Raw genomic sequence first — 18,513 nt, forward strand, 5'->3', positions numbered from 1 at the left:
TGTCATACTAGTTGTTACGAGTATACTACTATCTCTTTATCAACCAGTGTACAGTGCGGTAGTTCACGGCTGTGGCTACCTCTGTGTCGGCAGTCGGCAGGCAGTCCGTCCATCCTTAATTGTATTATTATTATAATATATACCACCTAACCGTGGTTTTTTTTTCATTCTTTATACCGTCGTCATAGTGTCATACTAGTTGTTACGAGTATACTACTATCTCTTTATCAACCAGTGTACAGTGCGGTAGTTCACGGCTGTGGCTACCTCTGTGTCGGCAGTCGGCAGGCAGTCCGTCCATCCATAATTGTATTATTATTATAATATATACCACCTAACCGTGGTTTTTTTATACCACCTAACCGTGGCAGTCCGTCCATAATTGTATACTAGTATCCAATCCATCCATCTCCATTGTTTACCTGAGGTGCCTTTTAGTTCTGCCTATAAAATATGGAGAACAAAAAAGTTGAGGTTCCAAAATTAGGGAAAGATCAAGATCCACTTCCACCTCGTGCTGAAGCTGCTGCCACTAGTCATGGCCGAGACGATGAAATGCCAGCAACGTCGTCTGCCAAGGCCGATGCCCAATGTCATAGTACAGAGCATGTCAAATCCAAAACACCAAATATCAGAAAAAAAAGGACTCCAAAACCTAAAATAAAATTGTCGGAGGAGAAGCGTAAACTTGCCAATATGCCATTTACCACACGGAGTGGCAAGGAACGGCTGAGGCCCTGGCCTATGTTCATGGCTAGTGGTTCAGCTTCACATGAGGATGGAAGCACTCAGCCTCTCGCTAGAAAACTGAAAAGACTCAAGCTGGCAAAAGCACCGCAAAGAACTGTGCGTTCTTTGAAATCCCAAATCCACAAGGAGAGTCCAATTGTGTCGTTTGCGATGCCTGACCTTCCCAACACTGGACGTGAAGAGCATGCGCCTTCCACTATTTGCATGCCCCCTGCAAGTGCTGGAAGGAGCACCCGCAGTCCAGTTCCTGATAGTCAGATTGAAGATGTCAGTGTTGAAGTACACCAGGATGAGGAGGATATGGGTGTTGCTGGCGCTGGGGAGGAAATTGACCAGGAGGATTCTGATGGTGAGGTGGTTTGTTTAAGTCAGGCACCCGGGGAGACACCTGTTGTCCGTGGGAGGAATATGGCCGTTGACATGCCAGGTGAAAATACCAAAAAAATCAGCTCTTCGGTGTGGAGGTATTTCACCAGAAATGCGGACAACAGGTGTCAAGCCGTGTGTTCCCTTTGTCAAGCTGTAATAAGTAGGGGTAAGGACGTTAACCACCTCGGAACATCCTCCCTTATACGTCACCTGCAGCGCATTCATAATAAGTCAGTGACAAGTTCAAAAACTTTGGGTGACAGCGGAAGCAGTCCACTGACCAGTAAATCCCTTCCTCTTGTAACCAAGCTCACGCAAACCACCCCACCAACTCCCTCAGTGTCAATTTCCTCCTTCCCCAGGAATGCCAATAGTCCTGCAGGCCATGTCACTGGCAAGTCTGACGAGTCCTCTCCTGCCTGGGATTCCTCCGATGCATCCTTGCGTGTAACGCCTACTGCTGCTGGCGCTGCTGTTGTTGCCGCTGGGAGTCGATGGTCATCCCAGAGGGGAAGTCGTAAGCCCACTTGTACTACTTCCAGTAAGCAATTGACTGTTCAACAGTCCTTTGCGAGGAAGATGAAATATCACAGCAGTCATCCTACTGCAAAGCGGATAACTGAGGCCTTGGCATCCTGGGTGGTGAGAAACGTGGTTCCGGTATCCATCATTACTGCAGAGCCAACTAGAGACTTGTTGGAGGTACTGTGTCCCCGGTACCAAATACCATCTAGGTTCCATTTCTCTAGGCAGGCGATACCGAAAATGTACACAGACCTCAGAAAAAGAGTCACCAGTGTCCTAAAAAATGCAGCTGTACCCAATGTCCACTTAACCACGGACATGTGGACAAGTGGAGCAGGGCAGGGTCAGGACTATATGACTGTGACAGCCCACTGGGTAGATGTATGGACTCCCGCCGCAAGAACAGCAGCGGCGGCACCAGTAGCAGCATCTCGCAAACGCCAACTCTTTCCTAGGCAGGCTACGCTTTGTATCACCGCTTTCCAGAATACGCACACAGCTGAAAACCTCTTACGGCAACTGAGGAAGATCATCGCGGAATGGCTTACCCCAATTGGACTCTCCTGTGGATTTGTGGCATCGGACAACGCCAGCAATATTGTGTGTGCATTAAATCTGGGCCAATTCCAGCACGTCCCATGTTTTGCACATACCTTGAATTTGGTGGTGCAGAATTTTTTAAAAAACGACAGGGGCGTGCAAGAGTTGCTGTCGGTGGCCAGAAGAATTGCGGGACACTTTCGGCGTACAGGCACCACGTACAGAAAACTGGAGCACCACCAAAAACTACTGAACCTGCCCTGCCATCATCTGAAGCAAGAAGTGGTAACGAGGTGGAATTCAACCCTCTATATGCTTCAGAGGTTGGAGGAGCAGCAAAAGGCCATTCAAGCCTATACAATTGAGCACGATATAGTAGGTGGAATGCACCTGTCTCAAGTGCAGTGGAGAATGATTTCAACGTTGTGCAAGGTTCTGATGCCCTTTGAACTTGCCACACGTGAAGTCAGTTCAGACACTGCCAGCCTGAGTCAGGTCATTCCCCTCATCAGGCTTTTGCAGAAGAAGCTGGAGGCATTGAAGAAGGAGCTAACACGGAGCGATTCCGCTAGGCATGTGGGACTTGTGGATGCAGCCCTTAATTCGCTTAACAAGGATTCACGGGTGGTCAATCTGTTGAAATCAGAGCACTACATTTTGGCCACCGTGCTCGATCCTAGATTTAAAGCCTACCTTGGATCTCTCTTTCCGGCAGACACAGGTCTGCTGGGGTTGAAAGACCTGCTGGTGACAAAATTGTCAAGTCAAGCGGAACGCGACCTGTCAACATCTCCTCCTTCACATTCTCCCGCAACTGGGGGTGCGAGGAAAAGGCTCAGAATTCCGAGCCCACCCGCTGGCGGTGATGCAGGGCAGTCTGGAGCGACTGCTGATGCTGACATCTGGTCCGGACTGAAGGACCTGACAACGATTACGGACATGTCGTCTACTGTCACTGCATATGATTCTCTCAACATTGATAGAATGGTGGAGGATTATATGAGTGACCGCATCCAAGTAGGCACGTCACACAGTCCGTACTTATACTGGCAGGAAAAAGAGGCAATTTGGAGGCCCTTGCACAAACTGGCTTTATTCTACCTAAGTTGCCCTCCCACAAGTGTGTACTCCGAAAGAGTGTTTAGTGCCGCCGCTCACCTTGTCAGCAATCGGCGTACGAGGTTACATCCAGAAAATGTGGAGAAGATGATGTTCATTAAAATGAATTATAATCAATTCCTCCGCGGAGACATTGACCAGCAGCAATTGCCTCCACAAAGTACACAGGGAGCTGAGATGGTGGATTCCAGTGGGGACGAATTGATAATCTGTGAGGAGGGGGATGTACACGGTGATATATCGGAGGGTGAAGATGAGGTGGACATCTTGCCTCTGTAGAGCCAGTTTGTGCAAGGAGAGATTAATTGCTTCTTTTTTGGGGGGGGTCCAAACCAACCCGTCATATCAGTCACAGTCGTGTGGCAGACCCTGTCACTGAAATGATGGGTTGGTTAAAGTGTGCATGTCCTGTTTTGTTTATACAACATAAGGGTGGGTGGGAGGGCCCAAGGATAATTCCATCTTGCACCTCTTTTTTCTTTTCTTTTTCTTTGCATCATGTGCTGATTGGGGAGGGTTTTTTGGAAGGGACATCCTGCGTGACACTGCAGTGCCACTCCTAGATGGGCCCGGTGTTTGTGTCGGCCACTAGGGTCGCTAATCTTACTCACACAGCTACCTCATTGCGCCTCTTTTTTTCTTTGCGTCATGTGCTGTTTGGGGAGGGTTTTTTGGAAGGGACATCCTGCGTGACACTGCAGTGCCACTCCTAGATGTGCCCGGTGTTTGTGTCGGCCACTAGGGTCGCTAATCTTACTCACACAGTCAGCTACCTCATTGCGCCTCTTTTTTTCTTTGCGTCATGTGCTGTTTGGGGAGGGTTTTTTGGAAGGGCCATCCTGCGTGACACTGCAGTGCCACTCCTAGATGGGCCCGGTGTTTGTGTCGGCCACTAGGGTCGCTTATCTTACTCACACAGCGACCTCGGTGCAAATTTTAGGACTAAAAATAATATTGTGAGGTGTGATGTGTTCAGAATAGGCTGAAAATGAGTGTAAATTATGTTTTTTGAGGTTAATAATACTTTGGGATCAAAATGACCCCCAAATTCTATGATTTAAGCTGTTTTTTAGGGTTTTTTTAAAAAAACACCCGAATCCAAAACACACCCGAATCCGACAAAAAAAATTCGGTGAGGTTTTGCCAAAACGCGGTCGAACCCAAAACACGGCCGCGGAACCGAACCCAAAACCAAAACACAAAACCCGAAAAATTTCCGGCGCTCATCTCTACTCGGAATGACCTCCATGGTTTTGCCCAATTGCTAACAGAATTCCTGCTGCGATAAACTTGGAATTACCCCCATGGTTTTGCCCAATTGCTAACAAAATTCCTGCTGCGATCAACTCAGAATTACCCCCTTTGTATTGCCACAGAGAGTATGGTTTTGCAAAACTACACTGCAGTGAAATTCCATCTTATCATTAACTCAATGTTTTTCTTTGTTTCCTTCTTATCTAATAGAAAATGCTTTACTAGTACCCAGCTCACGTCATCAGCATGCAAAAGCCATCAATGGTGGAAGAAGACCAAGAAGAGGTATAAAACCTTATGTAAAAGGTTCTCGAATCATAAGGGCTGCAGAATACAATATACCTGGATTGGACATTGACCTGAGCACTGGAAGAAGTAACAATATCCAGGTGCCTTATGGGCAGTTAGGAGGTGCAAGAAATAAGAAACATGCCAAAAGACCAGCTGTATGATTGTTACTGCATGTAAACTGATACATGCTAGTTTCTATGTGCAATCTAGGGCACAATGCTTTATATTCAGTAAAATAAGTGATTTTTTTTTTTTTTTTTTGCTGAATTCACAGATCACAAATAAACCCCAGCTCTCTGTGTATACACCACAGCTCTGCTTTCCAACCTCTTTTCCTATATTCCTTAATCTGCAACTTCATGAAAAGCCCAATAAAACTTCAGCAATACATTGGGTAGATGTCTGGCTGCATTATTGATCTACGGATGATGAAATATGCTAGCCCGTGCGTGAGTTACAGTGATAACTGAGCATTGCCCAGAGACAGAACGTCTGTAACTATATAAGTATATTAATAAATGATGTCTCTTACGTGTACATTTGCTTTATATGTAGAGATGAGTGGGTTTGGTTCTCCAAGATCCGAACCCCCCCGAACTTCACATATTTTACACGGTTCCAAGGCAGCCTCGGAGCTTCCCGCCTTGCTCGGTTAACCCGAACACGCCCGAACGTCATCATCCTGCTATCGGATTCTCGCAAGATTCGTATTCTATATAAAGAGCCGCGCGTCGCTGCCATTTTCACTTGTGCATTGGAGATTGAACGGAGAGGACATGGCTGCGTTCTCTCCCTGAAAAGCTCCGTAATCTGTGCTCAGTGTGCTGCAAATATCTGTGCTCAGTGTGCTGCAAATATCTGTGCTCAGTGTGCTGAAAATATCTACGTTCTCTGCCTGAAAACACTCCATATATGTGCTCAGTGTGCTGCAAATATCTGTGCTCAGTGTGCTGCATTGTGGGGACTGGGGACAACCAGTATATAATTATAGTAGTACAGTACAGTAGGCCATTGCTGTATCTTGTAGCTCTGTGTCAAGTATACTATCTCTGTGCTGCATTATTGTGAGCAGTATATAGTAGGACAGTGCAGCATTTTGGTGACCAGCAGTATACATATAGTACAGTACAGTAGGCCATTGCTGTATCTTGCAGCTCTGTGTCAAGTATACTATCTCTGTGCTGCATTATTGTGAGCAGTATATAGTAGGACAGTGCAGCATTTTGGTGACCAGCAGTATACATATAGTACAGTACAGTAGGCCATTGCTGTATCTTGCAGCTCTGTGTCAAGTATACTATCTCTGTGCTGCATTATTGTGAGCAGTATATAGTAGGACAGTGCAGCATTTTGGTGACCAGCAGTACACATATATAGGGGGTCATTCCGAGTTGTTCGCTCTGTCATTTTTTTCGCATCGCAGCGATTTTCCGCCTAGTGCGCATGCGCAATGTCCGCAGTGCGACTGCGCCAAGTAAATTTGCTATGCAGTTAGGAATTTTACTCACGGCTTTTTCTTCGTTCTGGTGATCGTAGTGTGATTGACAGGAAGTGGGTGTTACTGGGCGGAAACTGGCCGTTTTATGGGTGTGTGCGGAAAAACGCTACCGTTTCTGGGAAAAACGCGGGAGTGGCTGGAGAAACGGAGGAGTGTCTGGGCGAACGCTGGGTGTGTTTATGACGTCAAACCAGGAACGACAAGCACTGAACTGATCGCAGATGCCGAGTAAGGTTGAAGCTACTCAGAAACTGCTAAGAGGTGTGTAATCGCAATTTTGAGAATCTTTCGTTCGCAATTTTAAGATGCTAAGATTCACTCCCAGTAGGCGGCGGCTTAGCGTGTGTAAAGCTGCTAAAAACAGCTTGCGAGCGAACAACTCGGAATGACCCCCATAGTACAGTACAGTAGGCCATTGCTGTATCTTGCAGCTCTGTGTCAAGTATACTATCCATATCTGTCCTGCATTATTGTGAGCAGTATATAATAGGACAGTGCAGCATTTTGGTGACCAGCAGTATACATATATAGTACAGTACAGTAGGCCATTGCTATTGATATATTACTGTCATATAATTTCACACATTAAAAAATGGAGAACAAAAATGTGGAGGGTAAAATAGGGAAAGATCAAGATCCACTTCCACCTTGTGCTGAAACTGCTGCCACTAGTCATGGCAGAGACGATGAAATGCCATCAACGTCGTCTGCCAAGGCCGATGCCCAATGTCATAGTAGAGAGCAAGTAAAATCCAAAAAACTAACGTTCAGTAAAATGACACAAAAATCTAAATTAAAAGCGTCTGAGGAGAAGCGTAAATTTGCCAATGTGCCATTTATGACACGGAGTGGCAAGGAACGGCTGAGGCCCTGGCCTATGTTCATGGCTAGTGGTTCAGCTTCACATGAGGATGGAAGCACTCATCCTCCCGCTAGAAAACTGAAAAGAGTTAAGATGGCAAAACCACAGCAAAGAACTGTGCATTCTTCTAAATCACAAATCCCCAAGGAGAGTCCAATTGTGTCGGTTGCGATGCCTGACCTTCCCAACACTGGACGGGAAGAGGTGGCGCCTTCCACCATTTGCATGCCCCCTGCAAGTGCTGGAAGGAGCACCCACATTCCAGTTCCTGATAGTCAAATTGAATATGTCACTGTTGAAGTACACCAGGATGAGGATATGGGTGTTGCTGGCGCTGAGGAGGAAATTGACAAGGAGGATTCTGATGGTGAGGTGGTTTGTTTAAGTCAGGCAACCGGGGAGACACCTGTTGTCCGTGGGATGAAAAATGGCCATTGACATGCTTGGTCAAATTACAAAAAAATCACCTCTTCGGTGTGGAATTATTTTAACAGAAATGCGGACAACAGGTGTCAAGCCGTGTGTTGCCTTTGTCAAGCTGTAATAAGTAGGGGTAAGGACGTTAACCACCTAGGAACATTCTCCCTTATACGTCACCTGGAGCGCATTCATCAGAAGTCATTGACAAGTTCAGAAACTTTGGGTGACAGCGGAAGCAGTCCACTGACAACTAAATCCCTTCCTCTTGTACCCAAGCTCCTGCAAACCACACCACCAACTCCCTCAGTGTCAATTTCCTCCTTAGACAGGAACGCCAATAGTCCTGCAGGCCATGTCACTGGCAAGTCTGACGAGTCCTCTCTTAACTGGGATTCCTCCGATGGATCCTTGAGTGTAATGCCTACTGCTGCTGGCGCTGCTGTTCTTGCTGCTGGTAGTTGATTGTCATCCCAGAGGGGAAGTCGGTAGACCACTTGTACTACTTCCAGTAAGCAATTGACTGTCCAACAGTCCTTTGCGAGGAAGATGAAATATCACAGCAGTCATCCTGCTGCAAAGCAGATAACTCAGGTCTTGGCAGCTGTGTTGGTGTTTAACGTGTGTCCGGTATCCACCGTTAATTCACAGGGAATGAGAGAATTGCTTGAGGTACTGTGTCCCCGGTACCAAATACCATCTAGTTTCCACTTCTCTAGGCAGGCGATACCGAGAATGTACACAGACATCAGAAAAAGAGCCACCAGTGTCCTAAAAAATACAGTTGTACCCAATGTCCACTTAACCACGGACATGTGGACAAGTGGAGCAGGGCAGACACAGGACTATATGACTGTGACAGCCCACTGGGTAGATGTATTGCCTCCCGCAGCAAGAACAGCAGCGGCGGCACCAGTAGCAGCATCTTGCAAACGCCAACTCGTTCCTAGGCAGGCTACGCTTTGTATCACAGCTTTCCATAAGAGGCACACAGCTGACAACCTCTTACGGAAACTGAGGAACATCATCGCAGAATTGGACTCTCCTGGGGATTTGTGACATCGGACAACGCCACCAATATTGTGCGTGCATTACATGTGGGCAAATTCCAGCACGTCCCATGTTTTGCAAATACATTGAATTTGGTGGTGCAGAATTATTTAAAAAACGACAGGGGTGTGCAAGAGATGCTGTCGGTGGCCCAAAGAATTGCGGGCCACTTTCGGCATTCAGCCACCGTGTGCCGAAGATTGGAGCACCAGCAAACACTCCTGAACCTGCCCCGCCATCATCTGAAGCAAGAGGTGGTAACGAGGTGGAATTCAACCCTCTATATGCTTCAGAGGATGGAGGAGCAGCAAAAGGCCATTCAAGCCTATACAGCTACCTACGATATAGGCAAAGGAGGGGGAATGCACCTGACTCAAGCGCAGTGGAGAATGATTTCAACGTTGTGCAAGGTTCTGCAACCCTTTGAACTTGCCACACGTGAAGTCAGTTCAGACACTGACAGCCTGGGTCAGGTCTTTCCCCTCATCAGGCTTTTGCAGAAGCAGCTGGAGAGATTGAAGGAGGAGCTAAAATGGAGCGATTCCGCTAGGCATGTGGGACTTGTGGATGGAGCCCTTAATTTGCTTAACCAGGATTCACGGGTGGTCAATCTGTTGAAATCAGAGCACTACATTTTGGCCACCGTGCTCGATCCTAGGTTTAAAGCCTACGTTGTATTTCTCTTTCCGGCTGACACAAGTCTGCACATGTTCAAAGACCTGCTGGTGAGACACTTGTCAAGTCAAGCGGAACGTGACCCGTCAACAGCTCCTCCTTCACATTCTCCCGCAACTGGGGATGCGAGAAAAAGGCTAATAATTCCGAGCCCACCCGCTGGCGGTGATGCAGGGCAGTCTGGAGCGAGTGCTGACATCTGGTCCGGACTGAAGGACCTGCCAACGATTACTGACATGTCGTCTACTGTCACTGCATAAGATTCTGTCACCATTGAAAGAATGGTGGAGGATTATATGAGTGACCGCATCCAAGTAGGCATGTCAGATAGTCCGTACGTATACTGGCAGGAAAAAGAGGCAATTTGGAGGCCCTTGCACAAACTGGCTTTATTTTACCTAAGTTGCCCCCCCCTCCAGTGTGTACTCCGAAAGAGTGTTTAGTGCAGCCGGTCACCTTGTCAGCAATCGGCGTACGAGGTTACTTACAGAAAATGTGGAGAAGATGATGTTCATCAAAATAAATTATAATCAATTCCTCCATGGAGACATTCACCAGCACTTGCCTCCAGAAAGTACACAGGGACCTGAGATGGTGGATTCCAGTGGGACGAATTAATACTCTGTGAGGAGGGGGATGTACACAGTGAAAGGGGTGATGAATCGGACGATGAGGAGGAGATGGACATCTTGCCTCTGTAGAGCCAGTTTGTGCAAGGAGAGATTGATTGCTTCTTTTTTGGTGGGGGCCCAAACCAACCAGTCATTTCAGCCACAGTCGTGTGGCAGACCCTGTGGCTGAAATGATGGGTTTGTTAAAGTGTGCATGTTCTGTTTATACAACATAAGGGTGGGTGGGAGGGCCCAAGGACAATTCCATCTTGCACCTCTTTTTTTATTTTATTTATCTCTGCATCATGTGATGTTTGGGGCTAATTTTTGTAATTGCCATCCTGTCTGACACTGCAGTGCCACTCCTAGGTGGGCCAGGTGTTTGTACCGCCCACTTGGGTCGCTTAGCTTAGTCATCCAGCGACCTCGGTGCAAATTTTAGGACTAAAAATAATATTGTGAGGTGTGAGGTGTTCAGATTAGACTGGAAATGAGTGGAAATTATGGTTATTGAGGTTAGTAAAACTATCGGATCAAAATTACCTCCAAATTCTATGATTTAAGTTGTTTTTGAGGGATTTTTGAATAAAAACACCCGAATCCAAAACACACCCGAATCCGACAAAGAATTTTCAGGGAGGTTTTGCCAAAACGCGTCCGAATCCAAAACACGGCTGCGGAATCGAATCCAAAACCAAAACACAAAACCCGAAAAATTTCCGGTGCACATCTCTATTTATATTTATTTGTATTACATTCACATTTATGTTGGAATGGGCAATACTGAAAACTGAGGCAAGCTTTTTTAATGTACAAAGATGATGGCAATTTGCTAGAAGTTAAATTCCACAGTTTGTGCTCCTAATACCAAGCCGTTCCCTTGTGCTCGTCCATGTGTATGAATGTGCAAGGACCGAGACACCCACTTTGAGCGTCTTTAGCTGCTGTAACAGGGCTGTTTCTAGCCAATTTGGCTCCCAGTGCAAGATTTAAAAATGCGCCCCCCCCCCCCATTGACAAAAAAAAAAATATGCCCCCCCCCCCCCGGCAAGGGTGTGTGGCCTCATTAAAATGGTCGTGGCCTCATCTGATCTCAACATCACGGCCACCTCAGGAAAAAAATAAAGTCCCCATTTCACACAGTACGGCAGGCAAGAGTCCCCATTTTACACATTGCGGCAGGCACGTGTCCACATTTTACACATTACAGCAGGCACGTGTTCCCATTTTACACATTACGGTAGGCAAGAGTCCCCATTTTACACATTGCGGCAGGCACGTGTCCCCATTTTACACAGTACGGCAGGCACATGTCCCCATTTTATATATTGCGTCAGGGACGTATCCCCATTTTACACATTGTGGCAGGAAAGAGTCCCCATTTTACACAGTACAGCAGGCAATAGTCCCCATTTTATACAATACGGCAGGCACATGCGCCCATTTTACACATTGCGGCAGGCACGTGTCCCCATTTTACATAGTATTGCAGGCAAGTGTCCCCATTTTACACAGTATTGCAGGCAAGAGTCCCCATTTTACATAGTATTGCAGGCAAGAGTCCCCATTTTACACAGTATTGCAGGCAAGTGTCCCCATTTTACACAGTATTGCAGGCAAGAGTCCCCATTTTACATAGTATTGCAGGCAAGAGTCCCCATTTTACACAGTATTGCAGGAAAGTGTCCCCATTTTACATAGTATTGCAGGCAAGTGTCCCCATTTTACACAGTATTGCAGGCAAGAGTCCCCATTTTACATAGTATTGCAGGCAAGTGTCCCCATTTTACATAGTATTGCAGGCAAGAGTCCCAATTTTATAGAGTACGGCAGGCTAGTGTCAAGTGGGGGGAGAGGAAGGGAGAATGGGGGGAGAGAGAGAAAGACTACTTACATACAGTATGAAGTGGCTCTTCCCGCTCTTTGGCCCGCACCGGCCGCCTCCTCCTTCCAGCTGGCTCCCCCTCCTCTTGTCAACGGTACTCCTGTTCGGCGGGCGGAGTTTCGCGGAATGACGCGATTGCGTCGTGATGTCACGACGCAACCGCGTCATTCTGCGAAACTCCGCCCCCCGAACAGGAGTACTCGGGAAGGGGGAGGAGGGGGAAAAGGACCTACAAAGTGCCGCGGCGGGCGCCCTGTGCAGTTGCAAGGCTCGCCCGCCGCTAGAAACGGCACTGTGCTGTAATACCACTTGCTGAGTCTTTAGACGAAACCATTGGTAGCACCATCGCATCTGCCCCAATTATGACCTCCATTGTGAGTGATTTAAGCGTCTGTGTATGTAAACACCACTCCTAGGACACCCACATAACATGCCAATAAGAGAGACCATCTCTGTGCATCTGAATAGCCACCTCTCAGACACCCAGAAACCCACAATACATTTATAATACACTTCTCTATTCGTGCACAACTGCGACTCTGTATGAACATAATCAGGATGCACAACTACATCCGACATCGACTTAGTGTGTGCTTCTAAGGGTGTGTACACACTAGGCATGTGATCTATGAGCGACGTCGCCTAGTGTGTTCCCTTCCCTGCAGCGGTGGTCGTCGGTAGTGCGTACACACTGAGCGATATGCAAGCAATATCGTTCAGTGACGTCACGCAGCGGCTGGGCCGTGCATGCAATTTTTGAATGACAGTCCAAGTTGAGCTGCATGCACGGCCGACAGCGGGGGTAGTTAACGACCCACGGGTCCCGCGCATCGCTCGTCAATGGGCAGAGTACACACTAGTCGATATGGTAAATGACGTCGCTCAGGAAGTGTAAAATAAGCGACATTGTTTACTTTATCGGCAAGTGTGTACCCACTTTAAGGACCATAGTTTTCCTTTCTGATTTGTTTGCATATAAAAGAATACAAAGGTTCCTCTTAGCGCAATAGAATAATGTAAACACCATGGGGTATATTTACTAAAGTTTGATATTGGCCATTTTTTGACAGATGTTGTTCGATTTCAGATGGATCTTAATCGATGTTGGGCTTCCGGGATAAAACACAGATTTCTTAACATTTAAAAATTAATATAAAAAAAAATCATCTGCTAGTAAATGTGTGTGAAAGTGGTAAGAAAGCACTACATAAAACACCAAACACAAATTGGCATTTCTGCAACATTTTAATAGTTTGTGCTTTATAATCATCTTATGAACATTTGCTGTGTAGTCTGTCAAACCGGACGATCATCCTGGATCTACCATTCATTTTATCTTCTTTTCTAATGAAAAATTAAGATGGATACAAAGTTTAGACTGATTGTGGAAAGCATAATATGTACAAGAGAAGTGGTAAATGGACATACCCATTCTTTTCCATGTTTCTTGGGTGGTTTCACTGGCTTGAGAGGTGCACACTCTGGAACACAGCTCTTCTTACAGCAGACAAGTGTTCCTTCGCAGTCATTATCCTCCTCACAAATTGTCTCTAGCATAAACAGAGTTAAAGAAGTGTTATTTAAAATACAATATATGCTTGTACTAACAGGGTGGTATCCTATTAGCCACGATATCGCACTTTTGCGATAATTCGGTTTCCTGTTAGTGGCAATAAGTTATCAGCGATAAGTCTCCACAGGGTTTATCACGGATTTCTCTTTGCCATCTCAGAACTGGGGCTATGTAGTGCAAAATCCATATTTGAAACTAAAAATGTCGGTATTTGGCTCAGAACCCCTGGGATACCCCCCTCCCAATGATTAATTAGGCACTTACAAGTTTTTAATTATTTTTAATTAGCCAATAATGATGTCATTTTTGGGTTAAAAAAATGCAAAGTGATCTAAATTGGGGTACAAGGTATGGGACAGGTATAATGGGGTGCTTTATGAGTGGGACAAAAGTTTTTAGGCTTGCAGGTGGGAGTATTCAGTCCGTTTCCACTTTTTTTTAAATCCCATAAAATAATCCAAATATATACTTATACCCAATTTTATGCACCCCAGATTTAATGAGAGCACTTATTTTGCTGAAAAAAATGGCTTTCTATCATTTTTCAGCATTTAAAAAAAATGCATATAATAGCCATATGACACAATTTAATAACACTAGTTAGTTATATTATGTCCACTAACAGACGTCTATAAACCAAAGTTTTTCAATATTAGTTTGGCATTTTTGAGGGGTACAGGCACATTTCCCTACCTTTTCCTATGCTTCTGCCAGGTAGAATTATCACGCGATTGCCGTTATCGATGATTTGTAATAGGATAGGTGCGATAATCGGGATGTCGCAGGCTGCAACAACCTGATTTTTCAGGGGTAAGGGGTGATAACATTAAGCGCGATCATGGATCGTGTTATCGTGGCTAGTGGGATAGCCCCCTTAGGGTGATTAACATTATACAATATTTACTAATTTAAGACACAATGAGGTCTCAAATATACATAACGCTAATACAATGCCACCAAAGGGCTAAAATGGCACACAATGGTTCAATGAACCCAAGCCCACATGAGGGGTTTTGCAGCAAAGTTGTGGTTTTCTAATTGCTGCCTGCGCTATTCCATGTGTTTAGCTAAAGTTAAACTCTTGGAAAAATGGAGTCTGCAAGCTTACAACCACATATTAAATGGGATTTAAAGGACCATTAATAAATATAAAATTCACACATTTTTAGTAACATATATAACCATAATGGGAACATATCCATATAAAAATGTTATTAGCAGCTAAACTATAAAAGGAAATATATATATTTATTTAACCCCTTCAGTGGTGAGCTTTTAATTTAAAAACACACCTGGGGGGTGGGTGTTTTTAAATTGGCGTGGGAGCGGGGGGAATGTGCAGGGGGGCGAATGATGGGGCAGGGTGAGGTTATCATCTGGCGATCGTCCGCAAGAACTGTAGATTGTTGTAGATCTCACCAGCTTTTGTAATGTGTAATTATATTATGGACAATCTCTGGGGAAAAGTACAGTAGTCAGTTGTATGTTCAAAGTGCTTTGGTACTGAGATCGGGGACTGTTGGTGCTCTCTGCATGCATTTGGCTGGTGGCTGGGAGGCAAGCAGAGGATGCTCTTCAGCCGTTCTGATTGTGCTCATACATGCAAACAGAATGACAGCATCTTCTACCTGCCTCTTGGCCAGTTGCCATATGCTAGTCATATGCAAGCAACTTAGAGCTTCGCTGTTAGGTCACTCAATGATGATTGGTGGATGGCTCTGGCCAGTTACTAATCACAGTGCTATGATGTCTCCACACAGACTGATTGGTGGATGAAGCTATCCACCAATTAGAATGCATGATGCTGTAAGAAAAGACGATGAGTGCTTGAAGGCAGGATGAATCATTTGATTTGATTGTCCCATTGATATGAGGTTTGGTGTCTTTGTGGGTGTGTGGGTGTTTTTTTTTGTAGGTGGTGGTGGTGGAGGGGGGGTTTGAAAAGAGCATGATTTTTAATTTTGAAGAGCTGCAGATTTGTGAATTATTTTCAATGGGGGAAGGGATTTAGAAATTTGGGGACTGGCTTTTAGTGGAAGGACAATTTCAGTTATGTTCCCTAAATTTCAGTGAGGAAAGGGAAGTTGCAGGATGAGGGAGGGGTTAGATTTGTGCTATGAGGGAAAGGGGGGGGGGGGGTCAGATCTGGGGTCTAATTTTTAATAAGGAAAGAGGATCACAATTGTGGTATAATTTTGAATGAAGTCAAATCTGGGTGTATTTTTCATGAGGGAGTAGAGGGGTGAGATTCTGTATTTTTTAACAAGGAAGGTGGGATCTATCAAATCTGGAGACTGATTTGAAAGAAGAGGGGGTCAGATCTGGGAACTGATTTTAGTCGATGGGGTCAGTTCTGTGGCTTGATTTTATTTCACTGACAATAAAAAACAAACACTTGAGAATGATCATTTGTTATTATTTTTAAATGGTATAAGTTGATCACTGTTTTTGCACTCAAACTGTTAATATATATTTAATATATTGTTTGTTTTTAAGGTGTAAATAGTTATAAGCTATTCAGAGTCAGTAATAAAATATATAGTCTGGGACTTTAACTTATTTTTTTTTTTTTTGGTGCAGTTTGGTAGAAATGCTGGGACCACCTCCTTATGTTTGGCCCCAGTCTGAAAGTTGCCAGCCACCACCAGCTGTGAGTCCGCAGGTACAATGACAATGGTTACTGTACAGTATAATTGACTTCATACGTTAGAAATACTCACTGTACACAGGATCCACACACATTAGTCCACAGTTAGTGTTACAGCACTTCTGGGCTCCTGTGCAGTTAGTGTCAGATGAGCAGTTTGCAATTGTGCAGTTAGTTCCATTCGTGCATGGTGTAGAACAAGCTGAGACGGAAGAGTTACTGGACACGGGTGGGCAGTGGCCTCGCTTCTCTGCAAGATGCTCTGGGAAAACAAATATACAGAACAAATAACATTATTCCTTGGTAATATTTTCATTTAGATACACATTCCTTTAAATAACCTGCACGCCTCCTGATATGAGAACTGGTGATGAGAGAGGGGCTTATAATGTATTCCTGTCATCTAGTACAGCAGAATAAGGTATTTTGTGGGCTGACACAACATTATCATATCATAATGAGTATCATAACTGAGGCATGGGGCACAAATGAGTTGATTGACTGCATTTCTAAGAATAATGGTTCTACCCTAGAAATGTCCACCTCCACTGTAGGTAGGAGCAGGGGTGTACCTATAATGGGTGCAGAGAGTGTGGTGGGTGTGTGGAGTCCAGGGAACTCACACCACACATCCTGCATCCATTTTTTCAATACTCCTCTCCAGAGTCCCCCATCGGCAGCAGAACCCCTCGACAAACCACTGGGAAAAATGATGTGCGCATGTACAGTAAGGATTTCTCTGGGAAATTGTCCGCCATTCCATTTCCCCAGAGATCTGAACATGATCAATACAGTGTTTGCCCCCTAGTGCTCAAACCATTGTGCTTCTGGCTACAGAGGAGGGGGCCTGGACGGAGGAGGCTGCACACGGGCCTCCTCCTCTGTTAATATGCCCCTGTGTAGGAAACAGGTTCACTGATAACATTACTGAAAGGAAAATGGAGACAGAAAACTGTGGACAGAAAGAGATCAACAGCATGTATCTTTATATATGACACCCACCACCAGGCACTTATTGTATTATTAGCTCTTATCATTTAGTTATTGATATGTCCTGCTTTGCTGTTGTACACATGAACATAAAGAAAGAAAGAAAGAAAGAAAGAAAGAAAGAAAGAAAGAAAGAAAGAAAGAAAGAAAGAAAGAAAGAAAGAAAGAAAGAAAACACATTCATTTGAATTTATTGTCAAATCCTGTATAAATACTGCATCACACTATGGCCCTTATAAAGTGCATGGTGTTGTACAGCTTATACTATACACAGTACACAGTAACACGAATATATGTATACATTGCACAACTCTGCTTACACAGTGTACCACTATCAAAGTACTTTAGTCTACATTACTGCACATATACACTAAACTAATATACTGCAAATCATATAGTTCTTACCATGGCTTTCACTGCTGCTGTCATGACATAGAGCCACAGCCAGTAGTGCGGAGAAAATCAGTACTCTGAGCATTGTGGAGTGAAGTCGTAGAACTCTCAATACCAAAGTAATAAGGAAGCAGCTGGCAGTGTGCTGGGGTGATGTCTGTATGGTGGCAATAATATATATACTGTTACAAGCCCACGCACAGAGGAAGTCAAACAAAATAATTATAAAGAACAAGTCAAAAATACATCAATCTATTGTAAAACAAGTCTTAAAGTAGAAGCAAACATGATATTAATGAATGAAAATAAATTCACCATTGTATATAGTTGTATAGTGTATGATCATTTGATACTGTATGTCTTGTGATGTATGATGTAATGTATTCCTGAATCGTATTGTCTGTTGAAACCTGGATTATTCTTACCGTTCCTTTAAAGTCTTTGTTGCAGGCTATAAGACCTAAAATCACAAAATAATGATCTTGCTCAACTTGGAAACTATCTATAGCCAGAACAATTATTATGTACTGAACCCAATGTTCTTTATTCAAAAAAAAATATTCTATTTTCTACAGTATTTATTGATTTTACATTAAGGTAGGTTTGTCTCACTTCTTGGCATTAAATACAATATTTGCCACAGACATCAAATAGCTAATAATAACATTCAGATGACCTACATACCAAAATAAAAGTGTAAAAATATAGGGCAGAATGTAATGACGCCTGAGATCGCCAGAGGCGCGAGATACCAACCAATCTCTGACTTTTTTTTAAAGGGGCAATCACTTACAAGGCATGGTTGATTTCGGGCATCATTACATCTAGCCCATAGTTTTAAAAATATGTATTACAGTCACTATAGTGGACATAAAAACATACAGTATATCATAACTATTTATCACATCAGACAATGTAACGTTATATAGATATTATGGACAAATCTTAGGAGAGAGATGTGGGTTTTCTTCCTGCAGCCTAGGACAAGAACATCGAACATGAATAAAGTGTATTTTTCTTTGAAACATCTCCAGCATGTCTTAGATAAAGATCAGGAGAACAGA

The 18,513-nt window shown here is 44.4% G+C and overlaps 1 protein-coding gene across 1 annotated transcript; it reads right to left on the bottom strand.

The window, feature by feature from the left end:
• Positions 1-13,072: 13,072 nt before the first annotated feature.
• Positions 13,073-17,587, bottom strand: LOC135058126 (waprin-Phi1-like). The gene is made up of 4 exons (XM_063963723.1): positions 17,462-17,587; positions 16,140-16,328; positions 13,275-13,396; positions 13,073-13,190 (listed from the first exon to the last, which is right to left on the bottom strand). The coding sequence occupies exons 1-4, from the start codon at positions 17,532-17,534 to the stop codon at positions 13,179-13,181; spliced, it is 396 nt and encodes a 131-aa protein (XP_063819793.1). The 5' UTR covers positions 17,535-17,587; the 3' UTR covers positions 13,073-13,178.
• Between the last annotated feature and the right edge of the window lie 926 nt (positions 17,588-18,513).

The sequence above is a fragment of the Pseudophryne corroboree genome, chromosome 3, assembly GCF_028390025.1.
Source record: "Pseudophryne corroboree isolate aPseCor3 chromosome 3, aPseCor3.hap2, whole genome shotgun sequence".
NCBI classification, from domain to species: Eukaryota; Metazoa; Chordata; class Amphibia; order Anura; family Myobatrachidae; genus Pseudophryne; species Pseudophryne corroboree.